At 58.5% G+C, this 18,112-nt stretch overlaps 1 protein-coding gene across 1 annotated transcript in view; it reads right to left on the reverse strand.

The window, feature by feature from the left end:
- Positions 1–3,459: 3,459 nt before the first annotated feature.
- Positions 3,460–18,112, reverse strand: part of PAX7 (paired box 7) — a 117,545-nt gene continuing 102,892 nt past the window's right edge. The window contains exons 6-7 of the mRNA XM_017740607.1: positions 10,550–10,796; positions 3,460–6,480 (exon numbers count right to left, since the gene is read on the reverse strand). Of these exons, the coding sequence (XP_017596096.1) occupies positions 6,365–6,480; positions 10,550–10,796 (363 nt within the window). The 3' untranslated portion in view covers positions 3,460–6,364. The remainder of the gene's footprint in view (positions 6,481–10,549; positions 10,797–18,112) is intronic.

Raw genomic sequence — 18,112 nt, forward strand, 5'->3', positions numbered from 1 at the left:
GGGAAGGGCCGGGATGGGGCCGGGACCCGGCAGCGGCGAGGGCCGGGAGTGGCGTCACCGCGGTTTAGGGTCACCGCGGTTTAGGGTCACCGCGGTTTAGGGTCACCGCGGTTTAGGGTCACAGCGTCTTTAATGACACCTGGTTTATGGTGTCACCGCGTTTTAGGGTCACAGCATTTTAGGGTCCCAGCGTTTTTAATGACACCTGGTTGATGGTGTCACTGCGTTTGGGGGCTCCTGGACGGACGGGATCCCTCCCCCTGCACCCCCCGGGTGTGAAGGGCTCAGAGCTGCCCTCAGCAGCACCCCCTGATTTCCCCGCTGGCCAAACCTGGCAGGTTCTGTGGGGTCTGAGCTGGGAAGGGGCTCATGGGCAGATCCCAAACGCAATTCCCGCAGGATGTGGGGAGGGAGCTGGGCTGGGGCTGGTGACGGTTCCCTGAGCCCCTCTGGGCTGTAATTCCCACGACTTTGGGGTTTGGGAACTGCAGGTTCCAGCTTTTTCCTGCTGGATTTCCCAGGGATCCCCATGGAGCCCCCCAGAGCCCCCCAAAGCTCTGGCCCAGAGGTTCCCCAGCCCCGGGCCAGGCTCCCTCCAGCCCCCAGCCTCATCTGGGGTGGGCACCCCTGGGCTCAGAGGTCCCCGAGTTTCCCGTGTTCCTCAGAAATGTGGATTATCCTGGCACTGGGAGCAGGTGGGGGGTTCAGGGGTCTCAGCTGATAAGGGGCTGGCTGATAAGGGGTGAGCAGGGTGTGCAATCCCAAAGCCCTGAGCCGGTGGCGGACCCCAGGCTGGCAATTCCTGCCCTTTCTGCTCCCCAAACCCAAGCATGGGCAGTGCCCCACCCTACAGTTGGTGTTTCCCACCCCACAGTTGGTGTTTCCCACCCCACGGTGCTTCCCACCCCAGAATTGGCGTTTACCACCCCAAAGTTGGGATTTTCCATCCCAAAGTTGATGTTTCCCACCCCACAGTTGATGTTTCCCATCCCAGAGTTGGCGTTTCCCATCCCAGAAGTGTTGTTTCCAATCCCACAGTTGATGTTTCCCACCCCAAAGATGGCGTTTCCCATCCCAAAGTTGATGTTTCCCATCCCAAAGTTGCTGTTTCCCACCCCACAGTTGGTGTTTTTCACCCCAAAATTGGCTTTTCCCACCCCACAGTTGATGTTTCCCATCCCAAAGTTGGTGTTTCCCATCCCAAAGTTGGTGTTTCTCACCCCAAAGTTGGCGTTTCCCATCCCAAAGTTGGTGTTTCCCATCCCAAAATTGGCGTTTCCCATCCCACAGTTGATGTTTCCCGTCCCAAAGTTGGCTTTTCCCACCCCACAGTTGGCGTTTCCCACCAGGGGTGACCTCCCCTGCCTTTGCGGGGCCACGCAGCTCCCGGACGGACCCCTCCGAGGAGGGACAGCCCCAAACACCCCCCGGGCCCGCTCGGGCTCTGCTCCGCACGCGGATCTCGGCCCAGCGCGGCTTGGCCGGAGACCAACGCCTTTCCCGGGGAGCCAAACCCTCTCCAGACGGGCCCGGCTCCTGAATCCAGGGCTTTGTTCCCAAGGCTTTATTCCCGCTGCAGAGGAGCAGCCGGGGCCCGGCCCGGCTCGGCGCTGCCCGGCCCGGGGCTGCTTTATCCCGATCAATGGATAAAGGCTCGGTTGTGCTGCGAACAGGCCGGGGAATGGTCCCCGCCCCGCGCAGAGCCGCGGCCGAGTTAAAGGCTTTATTTATTCGCGCCGCTTTTCCACCTTGCCGCCAACCAGTTTTTGAGGGAAAACAGCTGGAATTGGCCTCTGTGTGTTGGATATCCCCGAGGTTCTCCCCCCTCTTTCCTGGCGCGTCGCGCAAACAACCCAAAGGCACTCGGAATAATTTTTTTTCCTTTTTTTTTCTTTTTTTTTTTTCCTTTTTTTTCTTTCCCTTTTAATGTGTAACAGTTACGCCTGAGTTACAGAAAGACACCTACAGGCAGCAGGTAGTTAAAGCAAAACCAGTTTCTCTTCCTACTAAAATCTACTCCATATAGCTGAATAAATTATGGTGCGGTTCCGTATTTACACAGCCGGCGCACGCGGGCGCGCCCACGGCCCGGAGCGAATGGCGATGAGGCAAACACAGAAGCGACAATCCCGCAGGACTTGGGGGACAGGGAATGCCCTACAGTGCTAGGAGGGACCCGCACGGGGCCGCGGGGGTGTGGAGGGAGGGCGGGTTAGAAGCGTTAAATACACGAAGGAGCCGATCCGTGGCGGCGGGGCCGCGTCCGGCTGTGCCGTGGTGGGGAGGGGGCTGGGGGGGCCACAGGAACCCCCTCGGGGTCACTGCTGTCCCCCAGGGGTGGCAGGTCCCACCCACAGCACAGGAGAGATGTGGGGCTGGGAGAGCGTCCTTGGCTGTGTCCATCTCCGACATGTCCATCTCCGATATGTCCATCTCTGACATGTCCATCTCCGGTGTGTCCATCTCTGACATGTCCATCTCCAATATGTCCATCTCTGGCTGTGTCCACTTCTGGCTGTGGCCATCTCTGACATGTCCATCTCTGCCGTGTCCATCTCTGGCAGTGTCCCTTGGTCGCTGTTGCTCTGGATGAGGCTATGGGCAATTTTTGGTCGCTCAGGGTCAGCAGCAGCTGAGGATCTGCTTGGTCCCCATTGGTGGCCCCAGGTGGCCCCAGCCAGGTTCCTGCTGTCCGGCTGTCCAGGCTTGGTCCCCATTGGTGGCCCCAGGTGGCCACAGCCAGGTTCCCACTGTCCGGCTGTCCAGGCTTGGTCCCCATTGGTGGCCCCAGGTGGCCACAGCCAGGTTCCCACTGTCCGGCTGTCCAGGCTTGGTCCCCATTGGTGGCCCCAGGTGGCCACAGCCAGGTTCCCACTGTCCGGCTGTCCAGGCTTGGTCCCCATTGGTGGCCCCAGGTGGCCACAGCCAGGTTCCCACTGTCCGGCTGTCCAGGCTTGGTCCCCATTGGTGGCCCCAGGTGGCCGCAGCCAGGTCCCCGCTGTCCACACTCCATCCTGTCCCCACTCTGGCCCCTCCCTCCGCCGTGTCCCTGCTCCCGTCCCCTCCCACCCCCCGAGTTTGTCTCTCGTCAGCAGAGCTGAGGTTGGCAACCCATGAAACAAAATTGAACCAACGAAACGAACCCAAGAATTCCTTCTGGCTTTCATACGTGAACAAAAGGAAGAAACAAAACAAAACAAAATAAAAAAACAACGAAAAAAGGAGCCCAAAATCAACCCCATCCCACCCTGAAGATTCTGGAATGTCTCTTGAAAACACACGATAGGCAAATTTCTACAGTTCATCCCCCCATCCCCTTTTATTTTCTTCCTCTCCTTTTTTTTTCTTCTTTTTTTCCTAAGTTTTCTCTTTTTTCTTTTTTTTTTCTTTTTTTTTTTTTTAAACTAGCCCGGCCCCCCCTGCGGGGGGGGGGGGGGATTTTTTATCTTTTTTTTTTTTTTTAGTATAAAAACCCCAAAAATGGCAACTTTCTATAAACATACAGCACATGACCAAAATTTTCCAACTAATGTACAAAGTGCGACCACGAGGGGAAGGTCAGAGAAGAGCTATTTTGTTCCTCTAGGAATTCTATTTACAGCAGTACCCGGCTGCCCACGGACTTTCCGGGGAAGGTGATCACCAGAGGGGTTTCTGCAGTGCTCCCTCCTTTTTGTTTTGGGGTTTTTTTGGGGGGTCCTGCCCTCGGGTGAGGCGGCCAGGCCCGGCTGTCCACTGGTGAGGGGTCCCTGGGGGACGCACGCGGAGGGGAGGGGAGATAAGAGAGGAGATAAGACGAAAGCAGGAGCAGCAGCCAAGAGGTTCCGTGGGATTGAGCCTTTCCTTCTGGTCGAGGAGGAGGGCGTTTGGTTGGGAATTCCAGCGGGAAGGAGGAGGGATTGGCACGGGGTGGAATTCCGGCGGCAGGGAAGGTGCTCCCAGCTGGGGATCGTCAGCGTTCGGCCTCCGAAACGTTGTTGAATACCAGCAAATCTCTCGTTTCAGCAGTTGCTGTGAACGGCGCTGAGAGAAATCCCAGCAGGTGCTTCCGTCACTGCCCCCACTCGTGTCCAGCATGGAGCCACCGTCGATCCCTTTGGGCTTCCTGTTGGGAATGAGTTTCAGCCAGGACTGGAATCCCACAGGAGCTCTGGGATCGGCTCTGGAGCACAAACACCAAAAGCAGCAGAGGCTCTGCTGCTCTCCAGGATCTCCGGAGCAGCGCAGGGAGAGGCCTCGGGATCACCCGGGCAGCGCAGGGCCTTGGGGCTCCTCTGTCCCCTCCGGGAACCGCATCCCTTTGGCCTCACCAGCCACGCCCTGCCCTGGGAGAGGATGTGGGAATGGAAGCGCTCCCAGAACTCTGTGATCCAGGGAATGTTTCGGCTCTGCCTCACGAGCAGAGCTGGGATTTCTGGAGCACTGAGCCTCGGGATTCAGGAGTCACCCCTGCCCGCAGCTCCTGCACGGGAGAGGTGCAGGAAAATCCTCCTGGGAATGTCAAGCTGGCTCTGCCGGAGCTGGGAAGCGAAGCTGATGGGAGCTGATGTGGCTCTGGTGGGACGCTGGAATCCAGGACAGGTGAACGTGTCCAGATGGCTGCAGGGACAGTGGCCTGGTGGCTCGGGGTCAGTGGTGTGGGGGCGAGGCAGGGGAAGAACGCGGGGAAATGTTCCAGCTGCACAGGCTCAGGAGGATTGGGAAGGGTGGAAGGGGCAGAAGGGAGAAGGAGGGGATGTCTCCTTTAGGAATTCCTCCCACCACGGGGTGCCCCAGTGCACAAAAGCAGGAATTTGCTGTCCTAAAGGGGTTCAGGGCATCCCAAAGCCTGACAGCTTGTGGGGGCCAGTGAACTCTGCCCGTGGCCACTGCACCTCTCACACCTCAGCTCCTCCAAATCTCCCGAACCAGCGCAGAGAGGTGAGGGGGAAACCTCTGCCCCGTTGGCGTCTGCTCAGGCATCGGGATCGTCACCACAGCCAGAAAGAAAATATTCCACCCCCAAGTGGTGCCCTGCTGGTGTCGGCTGCGTTTGTCCGGGTGGGGACGGGAGAACAGAAAAGCGGGGGGATAAATCCAGGGAATCTGGCTTAGAGGGGCAGGGAGACCGAGAGAGGCTCCAGCAGCAGAGGGAAGGGCAGAGACTGGGCTGCGGTGGGAGCTGGGGGTGGGTGGATGGGGCAAAGCGTCCTCCTGGCAGCGAGAGACGAGGGGACGCCTCGGGAAGGTGAATCCTGGCCCTGCAGCGCGGAGAGAGGCGGCTGCGAGCCCCTTCCCGTCCTGGCTGCTGCAAAACCCCCTCAGCTCGTGTCCCCCGGCCCCACGTCCATCCCCGGGCGGGGCAGCACCTCCAGACCCGGCTGCGGTCCCTTCCCGGTGACTCCCGTGGCAGAACCCGGCTCTGCGCAGTGGCCCTGCCCTCTCGTCCTTGCTGCCGTGGCCAGCTCAGGGACCGCGGGGCCACCCGGAGCCGTGCCGCGGGTCCCAAGCGTGTCCGGGTGTGTCCGCAGCCCCTCCTCGTGCCCGGCCGGCGCTGTCCGCTCTGCTGCCGTGCTAGCGGTGACAATCGGGGGACAATCCGAATTGGTCCCTCCGAGGAGAAGTGAGCGTCGCTCGTGGCCGTGCCCTCGGTCCCCGCTCCTCCTGCAGCCATTCGCGTTTTCCAAAGGTCCCAGGCTGGCTGGAATTCCAATCCTGCCCCTGCTTAGCAGCAATCCGGCCCGTCCGGCCGTGCTTTGGGAAGCCACCAGTGAGAAGAGAGGCTGGGCTGGGGAAATTTGCTGTCCTTGAATAAATGTTTTTCTGCTTTCGTCCGTCCTTGTGGTTTTTTGTTTGTCCGTTTGTTTTTTTAAACAAGTCTTTATATTTGGTCCATAGGTCTTCTGTGGTCCCGATTTACATCACCCTTAATGCTCAGCTGGGTTATTCCTTCCTATACAACATTCACCAAATTTACAGCGATGGAAAGAAAAGGAAACAAAATGAAACATTCCTTTTTTTTTTTTTTCCCCCCTTTTAAAAGGGGGGGGAAAAAAAAGAAAGTAAAAAAAAAAAGCTCAATTTGGCTTTGACAGGGACAGCTACCTAGGGAATGGAAAGTTGGAAAGTCCTGGAGTGTGGGGGAATGCCATGGCCAGGGGGGCTGGGAGGGAGGGCTGGGCCTGGGGTTAATAAATGCACCCAAGCCGTTGTCTCTGGCCACAGGAGGAGTCAGGCCGCAGAGGCCGGACTTGCCTCTGGAATGCTCTGGATTCTTGGAGAGCTGCCCCCTCTTTCCGCAGCGGGGTGGGAGGGGGCCGGGAAGGATCCCTGGGAGGGTGGGTGCTCTCTCCAGAGGCCTCTCCGGGTCCCGCTGCCGGGGCTCTCAGTAGGCCTGGCCCGTCTCCACCGGCAGCAGCCCCAGCACGGCCGAGTGCTCGCCCAGCTTCATGCGGCGCTGCGTGGACAGGCTCACGTTCTTGGCCAGGTAATCCACGGCGGCTGCAGGAGGAGGGAAAAGGGACAGTGAGGACACGGGGGACCTTAGGTGACCAAGACTTTTAGCCCCACAGAGCAGCAGGGACAGCCCAGGGACTGTCACCCACACCCTCGGGACATCCCGGGAAGGGGCTCGGAGCTGGGATGGGGCTGCCAGGAGTGGGACAGACCTGATGGGACTCAGCACAGCCCAGGGACTGTCACCCACCCTGGGGACATCCCGGGAAGGGGCTCGGAGCTGGGATGGGGCTGCCAGGAGCGGAACAGGCCCTGCTGGGACTCAGCACAGCCCAAGGGAGAGCAGGCTCTCGAATCTCCATAAACACCCAAAAAGAGCTAAAATTCCACCATGGAAAAAGGGGGTTCCGAGGGAGCTGCCTGGAGCTGAGCATGAGCTGAAGGTTTGGGATAAACCTTCCAGGCTCCTGCTGCCAGTGATGCTGCTGGAAGCGACTCCAGAGATTCCAGAGGCAGCTCCCCAGGCCTGGGCTTGGATCTGCCTCGCCCGCTGCTGACTCACGGCTGAGCTCTGCCTCCCTTCATCCCACAGAAAACCTCTTCCCTTGCCTCCATCTGGGAAGGGGGAGCAGCCCCAGCTCCAGAGGGGATGGGAGGTCCCAGCTCCGGGGTGAGGGGACAGGGCTGGGACAGGCCGGTGACACTGCTCATTAGCCGGCCTTCAGTCAAAGTCCCTCTCCCCGCCTCTAATGGCCCCAATTAGATTAATCAGGAGCTGGCAGGAGCTGCCCGATCGGTGCCAATGAGTAAACAAATTTCAGCCATCAACGTCCTGTCACCGGCGGGCCCCAGAGGAGCCCCTTCCACGCACCAATCCTGATTAGACTTGGCAGATCCATTAGAATTCCCTTCACGCTCCCGCGTTCCATCACCGGCATCATTAACGTGGCCCCGGCCTCTGGGAGCGGCCGGCACCGCCCGGATCCACCATTCCCGCTCCCCTCCGGTGGCGTGGAGCGGCTCTGGAAGCGGCAAGGATCCGGTGGAGCTGCCAGGATCCTGGGATAACCCAACTGGAGCAGCACCAGCGTTGGTTGTGGTGCCTCCACCTTCCACAGGGTTCCACGCCCAGCTCCTGCTCTCATCCAGAACTTTCCCGCTCGGTCTCCTGATGTTTCAGGGAACCTCGTGGAGCGCTGGCTCTGGGAGGTGGCAGGGAAAGGGGGATTTCACTGCTGGGACAGCGCCGGTGGGGGGTGGTGGTGGCTCTGTCCCCGCTGTCACCTGCACTGGGTGCTGCTGCGGGAAGGAGGGGGGTGAGCTGTTGGAGCCCACAAAATCGTGGAATGGTCGCTGAGGTTGGAAAAGCCGTCTGAGATCACCGAGCCCAGCCCTTAAGCCAGCGCTGCCCAGCCCAGCCCCAAACGCTGTCTCCGAGCATCCAATACCCATTTTTGGGAGCAGTCCCAGGGATGGCGTCTCCCTGTGCCGGTGCCTGACCACCCTTTCCATGCAGACATTTCCCCTAAAATCCAACCTGACCCTCCCTCGGGGCTATCTGAGGCCGTTTCCTTTTGTCCTGTCCCTCGTTCCCTGGGAGCAGAGCCCGTCGTGCCCCAGGGAGGAGTTGGGAATTTGATGGCAATCCCATCCTACTGAAAAACCCCAAAATATTCCTTTCTGGGCCAGTGGGGACAGTCCAGAGGCACCGGGGTATCCCAGGCCAGAAGTCAGGGATGAGGTTTGTTGGTTTAATGGGGCGGAAGCCAAAATAAACCCAGAAATTTACAGAAGGGGCTCTGGGTATTTGTTTGTTTCTTTAAGTGAGAGGGAAAGTGAGGCTGGGTTTGTTTTTGTAAAACTGGGAATGAGGAGAAGTGGGGGGGAGAGGGATTCTCTGCCAGGTCCAGAGGCCATCAGAGCCACAGAGCTGCAATCCCCAAATCCTGGGATTTGGGAAATCCCGAATGTCCCGTCACACAGAGCCTGCCCCAACACCATAACCCCCATTTATATTATATTATATTATTTACACTTATAAAATGATCCTATTTATACAATAAAATATTAGTTATTATTATTTACACTTATAAAATGATCCTATTTATATAATATAATATTAGTTATTATTATTTACATTTATAAAATGATCCTATTTATATAATATAATATTAATTATTAATATGTACACATAAATGATATTATTTATATAATATAATATTTATAATGTAATATAATGTAATATAAATATTCTATATAACCACTACATTATATATAATCCAAATAATACCTTGCATTGGCTCATTAATATATTCTCTCACCTAAAAAACAACCCCAAAAAAAGAGTTTTGATGCTTTTTATGCCGCATCAGAGCGGGAAGAAACACCTGATCTGAATAAATAACCCCCGCGGGGGTCACCTCACACTGACGGGCGTTTAAACGGAATCCGAAAGGAAGTGAAGAACCCCGAAAGGAGGAGGGATTGGAATTCCCTGCAAAGGACTGGGAGAAGCGGGGGGAAAATGTTATTCCAAGGTCAACAGCGCGTGAGGGGCTGCTCTTAGCAGGACGAACGTCACCAAGGGGGTGACAGAAACCGGGACAGGGGGGCCCGGAAAACAACACAGCCAGGGCCGTGCGAGCAGCTCGGCTGAAAATTCCTGCAGCAAAGCGAGACAAACCCTCCTTTCTCCTTCCCTCTCAGCCGCAGCTCGGCCCCCCCGCCGCCCCCACCCCGTGTTTTATTTTTTACACACGTGGGTGTGACTAACGCCTCGCCCAAGGGAATCTTTATTGGAAATACATGGTATCGGAATTTGTTTAAGATTTTTATCAATAGCACGTGTGTCCAGCCCCGCATCCAGAAGCGAGGGGAAGGTCAGGGGGTCACAGATCAAACTCCCGACAAACAAAAAGAGGAGGGGCGGGGGGGCCGCTATTGATCCCGTCTGCCGCCACAGCCGGTTCTCATTGAGCCCGCGGAGTTCAGGACATTAAAGGGCTCTGACGGGAGCGGGGCAAAGCGCCGCGGCCGAGGGGAGGGAAGGTCAGCGAGGACGGGTCAGCGAGGACGGGCAGCGGGCAGCGGCAGCGCTCCCGCAGGAAGAGGATGCACCTTTAACCCTCGCCGGGGCAGCGGCGCTCGGAGCGCGCTCGCGGCCGGGCTAACGCGGCAGGTGAGAGGCGGCCGGGTGTCCCTGTCACCCGAACTGGCTGTCCCTGTCCCCCAGCGGGGACAGCACCCGCGGCCGGGCTGTCCCTGTCACCCGAGCTGGCTGTCCCTGTCACCCAGTGGGGACGGCACCCCCGGCCAGGCATCCCTGTCACCCAGCTGGGCTGTCCCTGTCACCTGGATGAGCTGTTCCCGTCACCCAGACAGGACAGCACCCCGGGCCGGGCTGTCCCTGTCACCCCCGGCCAGAATGACACCCCTGACTGGGCTGTGCCTGTTACCTGGATGGGCTTTCCCTGTCACCCAGCCGGGATAACACCTCCAGCTGGACGGTCCCTGTCACCCAGCGGGAATAACATCCCTGTCACCCCCGACCAGCCTGTCCTTGTCACCCAGCCAGGACAGCACCTTGAGCCAGGCTGTGCCCGTCACCCAGCGGGGACAACACTCCTGGCCAGGCTGTCCCTGTCACCTGAACTGTCTGTCCCCATCACCCAGCGGGAATAACAACCCCGGCTGGGTGTCCCTGTCACCCAACTGGGTGTCCCTGTCACCTGAACTGTCTGTCCCTGTCACCCAATAACAACCCCGGCCAGGCTGTCCCCGTCCCCCCCTGCCCGGCTCCCGCAGCCTCCCAGCCAGCTCCCACAGGCTCAGGATCCCAATCCCAGCTCTCCCAGAGCCCGGGGGGAACTGGGGAACGAGAAGGGGGCCGGGGTTTGCCCTTCGCTGACAGAAAGGTTTCCCCTCAAACATTTCATTGAGGGTTTCACGTTGAACCACAAGGGGAGGAGCAATCCGTGACGAGCAGATCCCCTTTTCACCTCCAGACGGACAAACTTCCATGGGCACCCCACCCAACAGACGGAATTTGGATAAATCGGAGCATCCACACCTTCCCCCGCTCCCCGGGAAGGGGCAGGCCCAGCCTGGCACTCACTCTGGCCGTACTGGCCGTACTGGTAGCCGGCCACGGGGTCCACGCTGTAGCTGGTGGTGCTGTAGGTGGGGGGACAGTAGGACTGCGAGGTCGGGAGGCTCTCCACGGACTTGATGGAATCGCTGCGCTGGCTGCAGCTGGCCGAGATGGAGTTGGTGGTGTCCAGGCCGCCGTGGAGGGGAGAGATGGAGAAATCGGCCTGGGGCTGCGGCGGGACCCCGCTGGGGTTGCTCAGGATGCTCATCACCTGCAGGGAGACACCGGAGAGAGCGTCAGGGGCCGGGGGGGGAGGAAAACAGCCCCGAAATGGTGCTTTTTAATGGGAAAACAGCCCAAAAATGGTGCTTTTTAATAGGAAAACAGCCATGAAAATTGGTGCTTTTTCATAGGAAAAGAGCGACTAAAATGGTGTTTTGTAATAGAAAACAGCCATAAATTTGGTGCTTTTTAATGGGAAAACAGCCCCAAAATGGTGCTTTTTAATAGGAAAACAGCCATGAAAATTGGTGCTTTTTCATAGGAAAAGAGCTACTAAAATAGTGATTTTTAATGGGAAAACAGCCCCAAAAATGGTGTTTTGTGATAGGAAAGCAGCCCCAAAATGGTGCTTTTTAATGGGAAAACAGCCCAAAAATGGTGTTTTGTGATGGACAACGTCCAAACGGGTCTGGCCGGGTGGGAGAGCCGAGCTCTGCTCCCCCCAACCTCCCCAGGCAGCCCCCACAGCCTCAGGGCTCTCCTTGGAAGTCCTGAACGGGGAGAACGAGAAGTTCCTCCTCAGCCCCCTCGGGTTTCGGGGATATTTTGCCGCCCTGGCAGGGACGAGCACGGGAGCCACGGAAAACAGGGAGAAAAATCCCGATTTTCCTAAAGAAACGATGAGAGGACAGCACCTTTTTTTGGGAAGTCAGAGCAGGGCTTGCTTTGCAGAGCTCCCCAGCCGAAGCAGATCAAACCCTCGCTGGCTTTGATGCAGCTTTAGGGGCTGAAATGTCCAAGTTCTCTTTGCCCCCAAATGTTAAAGGGTAACAGGTCCTGGTCCGGCTCGTTTCAGTGCTTGGTTGGAAAATGTAATTAGATTTGCGCACAAGAAGCCTTCCTGCTTGGAGACCTGAACCAGATGAGCTAATTAGGGTTTTGTTGGTTTTGGGGGCTTTTTTTTTTTCTCCCCTTTTTTTTTTTTTCAGAAAAAAAAAAACAAAAAACCCCAGATTTGTTCCCGGGGCTGAGCTCGGGGTGAGGCTCTGCCCTTCACACGGGGACCCTGATCCCGGCAGGGATCAGCAGGATTTCCCCGGGGTAATTCCGAGTTCAGGGTGGAAAGGGTTTTGCAGGAGCCAGGGAAGGGCCGAGGGTTCCTGAAGCCTCTCGGGCTGCGGAGGGGGGAGAGGGGACAGGGGACGGTCACCTCGGGGGGCCCGGCCGGCGCTCAGATGCTGAGCGGCTCCAAATCTCCGAATTTAGCATAACCTTATTGACATCAATTAAAGTGGCAAATTGGAAATATTTGGAGCCTGGCAAGTGGTAAAATGAGCCCTTTATCCCCCGGCAGTGGCCTGGTGAGCTTTTGTGCCGGGGCTGCATTCTCGGCAGGGGCAACGGGGGGGGGGGTGGGGGGGCGGGTGCCCTTCTCCGCGCCAGGCCTGGTGAGCGTTTGTGCCGGGGCTGCATTCTCGGCAGGGACACGGGGGGGGTTGATGGGGCCGAGGTTCCCCTTCCTGCTCACCCCGACACCTTCCCCGGCCCCTCCTCCCTCACCTTCGGGATGAAGCCAAGAGCTGGCCTCTGCTTTCTAAAGCATCTCCTCCTCCCCCCGGAAGGGCTCGGGAGAGCTGCAAAGATGCTTTGCCTTGATGGAAAATCCCCTCCCGCCTCAGCTCCTCCGCGGGCGTTGGTCCGCGAGGGGAATTCGGGAGCGGGGGTTGCTTAAAATCCTGGAAAATCCATCTAACCCCGAGCGCGGGGCTCGCCTGGGGTGTGGGATTTGGGGCACGGGAATGAGGTTGGAGCGAGGGATGGGCTCGTTGCCCCCAGCCAGGGCTCACTGAGCCCCAGCTCGGACTCACTGACCCCGATCCTGGGCTCACTGACCCCCCCAGAGAGAGCTCACTGATCCCCAGCGCGGGCTCGCTGACCACCCCGCTCCTCCTCCAGCCTTTCCACCCCTCACCGAGCTCAGATATTGCTGCTGCTCCCCAAAAGTTAAGCCAGGCTCGGCTGTTCCCACACCGAGGCTTAGCCAGAGCCTAAAACAGCTCTCCAGAGCCTCCAGGCTCAGCTCATCGCAGGGCTGAAGGCCCAAGGTGCCTCGATGAAGATGTTCAGCCCGAACTCGGAGCCAGAATGTGCCCGTGGAGCTCCCTGGCCCGCGGCAGCCCAAGGCCTGGGGGGGTGAGGAGGGGAATTTAAATATTCAGGGGAGCGGATTAATCCAGGACTGGGGCTGCCGTGCTGCCCTGGGGGGTGGAACACAGACCCCTCTGCCCCCAGGCTCCTGCGGGAGCGGGGAAATCACGGAAGGGCAGCCTGGAGTGGCTTTTCCAGCTGCAGAGTTATTTGTGGGCTCCCCCTAAAGCAGGGTCACGAACTCTGATCCGGCTCATCCCCCAATCCCCTCGGTGCAGGGAGAGCTCCGGCCTGGAGCATCCCCCGGGCTGGAGGTGCCGGATCTCTGTCCTGAGGGACTCCCAGGACCCTCCCCCAGCGGCGCCTGGAGGTGGCTGGGGTGAATTCACGAGCGGAACCGGGCGTTTAGAACAATAAACATGCACGGAAAACACAGACGAGTGGATGGTGAGTTGTTTTTGGGAAGCTCTGCCCTTTCTCCTGAGCTGTCCAGGCCTGGAAGTGCTGCCTGGCTGGGGGTGTGAGCCAAGCCCTGCAGGTGCAGAGGAGATTTTGTGCGCTGGGCAGCGAAAGGCGACTGGAATCACTCAGGGAGCAGCGGGGTTTGTGTGCTCTCCCTCCTGGCAGTGTCCCCAAGGGTCCCTCAGCTGCTTTTTATTACCCTGAGGAAAGGCAAGGCCCCCCCAAGCCAGCGAGAGCCGCGTTAACCCTTCCTTTCAGAAAAACAGGGGGTGGAAAGCAACGCTGGCAAATGAAAGCCAGATTCACACTGTGGATCCAGGGAGCGGAACGATGCTTCCACAAATCCTGCTGAGGAAAAAGGGGTTGGCTTCAAGCAGTGGGAATCGGGAGCGGTTCCTAATCCCAGCTCTGCCTCTGGGGAAGTCACTCCAGGCCGGCCTCAGCTCCGGCAGCCCCGGTCCCAGGGAGTTCCTGGTGCCTGTTCCCCCCTGGAATCCCTGCAGGGACACTGCCCCTGCTGAGGGACAGCTCAGCCCGGCCCAAGGCCCCTCTCTGGGAAGGACCGGCTGAATTTCCCTCTGGGAATCCCTAGTGGGAACATCAGGATCCGGGATTCCCTCCCAGCCCTGCCTGGGTGGGGAACGGGTTTGTGGTTGGGCAGAGGCTGGGGCAGGGGATCCATCCCAGCCCGATGCTCCCACAGTTTTGGGGCGAGGATCCTTCCCAGATTGATGCTCCCACAGTTTTGGGGTGGGGATCCATCCCAGATTGATGTTCCCACAGTTTTGGGGTGGGGGATCCATCCCAGTGGGATGCTCCCATGGATTTGGGGTTGGGATGCCCGTCCCAGCTGGATGCTCCCATGGATATGGGGTGGGGATCCAGCCCAGCCCAATGCTCCCATGGATTTGGGGTGGGCATGTCCATCCCAGCTGGATGCTCCCATGGATTTGGGGTTAGGATCCATCCCAGCTGGATGCTCCCATGGATTTGGGGTTGGGATGCCCCTCCCAGCTGGATGCTCCCATGGATATGGGGTTAGGATCCATCCCAGCCCAATGCTCCCATGGATTTGGGGTGGGCATGCCCATCCCAGCTGGATGCTCCCATGGATTTGGGGTTAGGATCCATCCCAGCTGGATGCTCCCATGGATTTGGAGTTGGGGATCCATCCCAGCCCAATGCTCCCATGGATTTGGGGTGGGGATGCCCATCCCACCTGGATGTTCCCATGGATTTGGGGTGGCTGAGGGGACCCTGACAGCTCAGCTGAGCCCCCAAACTCTCTAGTCCCTCTCCAAGAACGCTGCCCACGGGAAGCCCCTGCCCTTCCCAGGCAGACTGGGAGGGATCTGGGGCCGAGCTCCCCGGTTTCAGCCGAGGGCAGCTCTGATTTTCCCCACGCCAGGACACAAAGGTGTTTGGATAACGAGAGAGAAGCGGAGATTCCTGTTCTCTCCTTGCCACCCAGCACAGAAAACCTGCAGGCCTGTGTTCCCTGACTTCTCCTTCCAGCTGGAGAAACTCATTTTCCAGGCAACTTTTGAACTCTGGATCCCCTCCTCAAGAATGCAAAGTCCTTCTGCCTTTCCTTTCTGACCTTGCTGGCTTCTAATTTATGACTTCTTGGTGCATTATCATGACTAACCAAAAATCAATACGCACTCCACATCTGCAAGGTTTTATCTGCGGGGAGATCTGCTCCCTGTCCATCACCGGGACTGACAGCCGTCCCTTTCCCTCCCTCTCATCCCCGTCCTCTCCCTTTCCCCGTGCCTTTTCCTGTCCCAAATCCATCCCGTGGGCTCACACTTGACGCCAGGAGCTTTCAGCTCCCTCTCCCGAGGTCACCTTTGTGGTGGGGAGGAGCAGGGAGAGGTCCCGAGGCGTTGGGGAGCCCAAGGTTGATGCACAAAGACCCTCCTGGATGAAAGCAGCAGCTCCCCCCTCACCTCCTGCTGCTGCCTCCCTCCCCACCCTCCTCAGCAGCTCCCCCCCGTTCCCCCCCGGGACGTTTCATCACTCTCTCCCCTACTTTAAAAGAAGGGGAGTTAAAAAAATGTAATTAATTCCCTCCGTTTCTGAGCTGGCCCTCAGGGCCTCTGGCCGTGGAAGCTGCGGCAGGGGGGATGTGCACCCTTTATGATAAACGGAGGCGGCTTTGGGGAGGGAAGCGCAATTAGGACCTTCCAGCTGGGCAATCAGGATCCGGGTTTTAGGGCGGGGGGGTCAGGAGGGGCTGGAGGGGCACCCGAGTGATGGGGAGAGATAAGGGGTGGAGAAGGGGAGGGCAGCGCCCAGGTTGGGTGGCCAGGCCTTGGCCAGCTGAATGTGCACCCTTTATGATAAACGGAGGCGGCTTTGGGGAGGGAAGCGCAATTAGGACCTTCCAGCTGGGCAATCAGGATCCGGGTTTTAGGGCGGGGGGGTCAGGAGGGGCTGGAGGGGCACCCGAGTGATGGGGAGAGATAAGGGGTGGAGAAGGGGAGGGCAGCGCCCAGGTTGGGTGGCCAGGCCTTGGCCAGCTGCTGCTCCTCGGTGGCTTCCGAGATCCACGGGACATCCTCGGAGTGGCCACGGCTCCTTCCCTGCCTTGGCAACTTCCCAAGGCCACCGGGTGACCCCCACTGACTCCTGGACATGGCAGGGACACATCTGGGGACACAGCCAGGGACACATCTGGGGACACATCACACTCAAGGACACACATGGGGACACGGTGGGGACACATCCAGCAACACATCTGGGGACATGTCAAGGGACACACTCAAGGACATCCGGGGACACAGTGGAGACACAGCCAGGGACACAGCCAGGGACAATCCTGGGACACATCCAGTGACAGGCCCGGGGACACATCCAGGGACACGGAGGGGACACGGAGGGGACACGTCCAGGACACGGTGGAGGACACATGTGGGGACACATGTGGGGACACATCACACTCAAGGACACACATGGGGACACGGTGGGGACACACCCAGTGACACATCTGGGGACATGTCAAGGAACACACTCAAGGACATCCGGGACACATCCAGGGACACATCTGGGGACACACCCGGGGACACATCCGGGGACACAGTGAGGACACACACGGGGACACGGTGGGGACACACTCAGAGACACAGCAGGGACACATCCTGGGACACAGCCATGCCCAGGGTGCTTCAGTGCTCCGCGAAGGCGAGCGGGGGGACACCACGGCTCTGAGAAGACCAAACCCCAGCAGACGCGGGGCTGGGGCGGGGCAGGAATTGCCTGGGATGTGCCTGGGATGTGCCCGGGATGTCCCCGGGCTGTCCCTGGGATGTACCCGGGGTGTCCCTGGGATGTGCCCGGGATGTGCCTGGGATGTTTCTCGGGAATGGGGAGAAATCCTCCCTCTCTGGGAAAAAAGGCTGGGAATGGGATCGGTTGGACCCTTTGGAGCTACACCAGGCAAGAAGGAACGGGGAGAAATCCTCCCTGTCTGGAAAAAAGCTGGGAATGGGATCAGGGCTGGGACTTTTCAATGCCACACCAGACAAGAAGCACCGGGAAATTCTCGGCCGGGGAGGCTGAAATCTCTCCGGGCTTCAGCTTCTGCACTGTTCCCACTTCACTTCCCAGGGCACGGAAAATCCACCTGCTGGGAAACCCACTGGATCTCCGGGATTTACTGAGGACAAGGACCAAGCTCTCCCGCTTCCTCCAGGAGGGAACTCAGCCCCTGCCGCCCGTGGCTGCTCCAGGTCGTGCCCTGCCCTCCCAGACAGTTTTTGGGGTGAACCCAGCTCAACCTTTCCCAGCGTTCTTTCCTATCCCGCTCTGTTCATCTGCTCCTGCTCCCCGGCAGAGGGAGAACCCTTCCCCACATTAAAGCTTTTTGATCTCCGTGGATTCATTTCCACTTGGCGGGAAGAGGAAGAGTCGATTATTCCGTACATACATTAAACGGGAACAAAATGAAGAGGTGACTGCAGGACGACTGAAAGCCGAAGAAAGAGTTCGGAGGAGATAAATACACTTTCCCCAAAGATCTCCACTTGAAAGGAGGATAAATATATGCAAATATGCCCCTAGGTAGGACTAGAATGGCTCGTGTGGCAATCGCTAGCGCTGCGCTCACAAAACCAAGCAATTAATTTCGAATAGCTTCTAAATCACCAGAGCCAGCCGAGCTGGATCCCAACGCTCCCAACCAAGCACCCACTAAATTCGCTTTGCAGTCGAGGATTCACACCTGCTGCACCTGGGAAAATGCCTGAGCCAGGGTCGGGATGCAGCTCCTCACATCCCAGACAGATTTTGGAGCAAACTGGAGCTCTGTGATGGGGGTTGGTGGGCGTGGGGGTGTTCCCGAGGCTCCTGGAGGTGTTTTCCAAGCCCAGCGATCCCCTCAGCCTCCCTCCGGGGTGACCTCGGTGACCTCGAGCACAGCCCTGGCCCTCCCGGGCGTAACCGAGGCTGTGGTTGGAGTCTCCACTTGGATTTTGGGAGGATTCAGGGTTAACAAACCCGGGCTGCTCCTGGGGTGTTCATCCCCCTCCACGAGCCGAGAGGAGCAGCAGAGGAGCTCCCACAACCCCACAGCTCCTCCAGCTACCAGGCTGCTGCTGGGGAGCTGTGGCATCCCCATTTCCTGCCCCAAACCTCCACTGGGAAACATGTGGAGAGCTGGGAATGGGACGCGACGTGCCCGAATCCTTCATTCCCTACATCCCCCTGGGACAGGGCACACCGGACCCCTCCGAAGCGGTCCCAAACAGCAAA

Source organism: Corvus brachyrhynchos, unplaced genomic scaffold (genome assembly GCF_000691975.1).
Source record: "Corvus brachyrhynchos isolate BGI_N302 unplaced genomic scaffold, ASM69197v1 scaffold278, whole genome shotgun sequence".
Classification (NCBI taxonomy): domain Eukaryota; kingdom Metazoa; phylum Chordata; class Aves; order Passeriformes; family Corvidae; genus Corvus; species Corvus brachyrhynchos.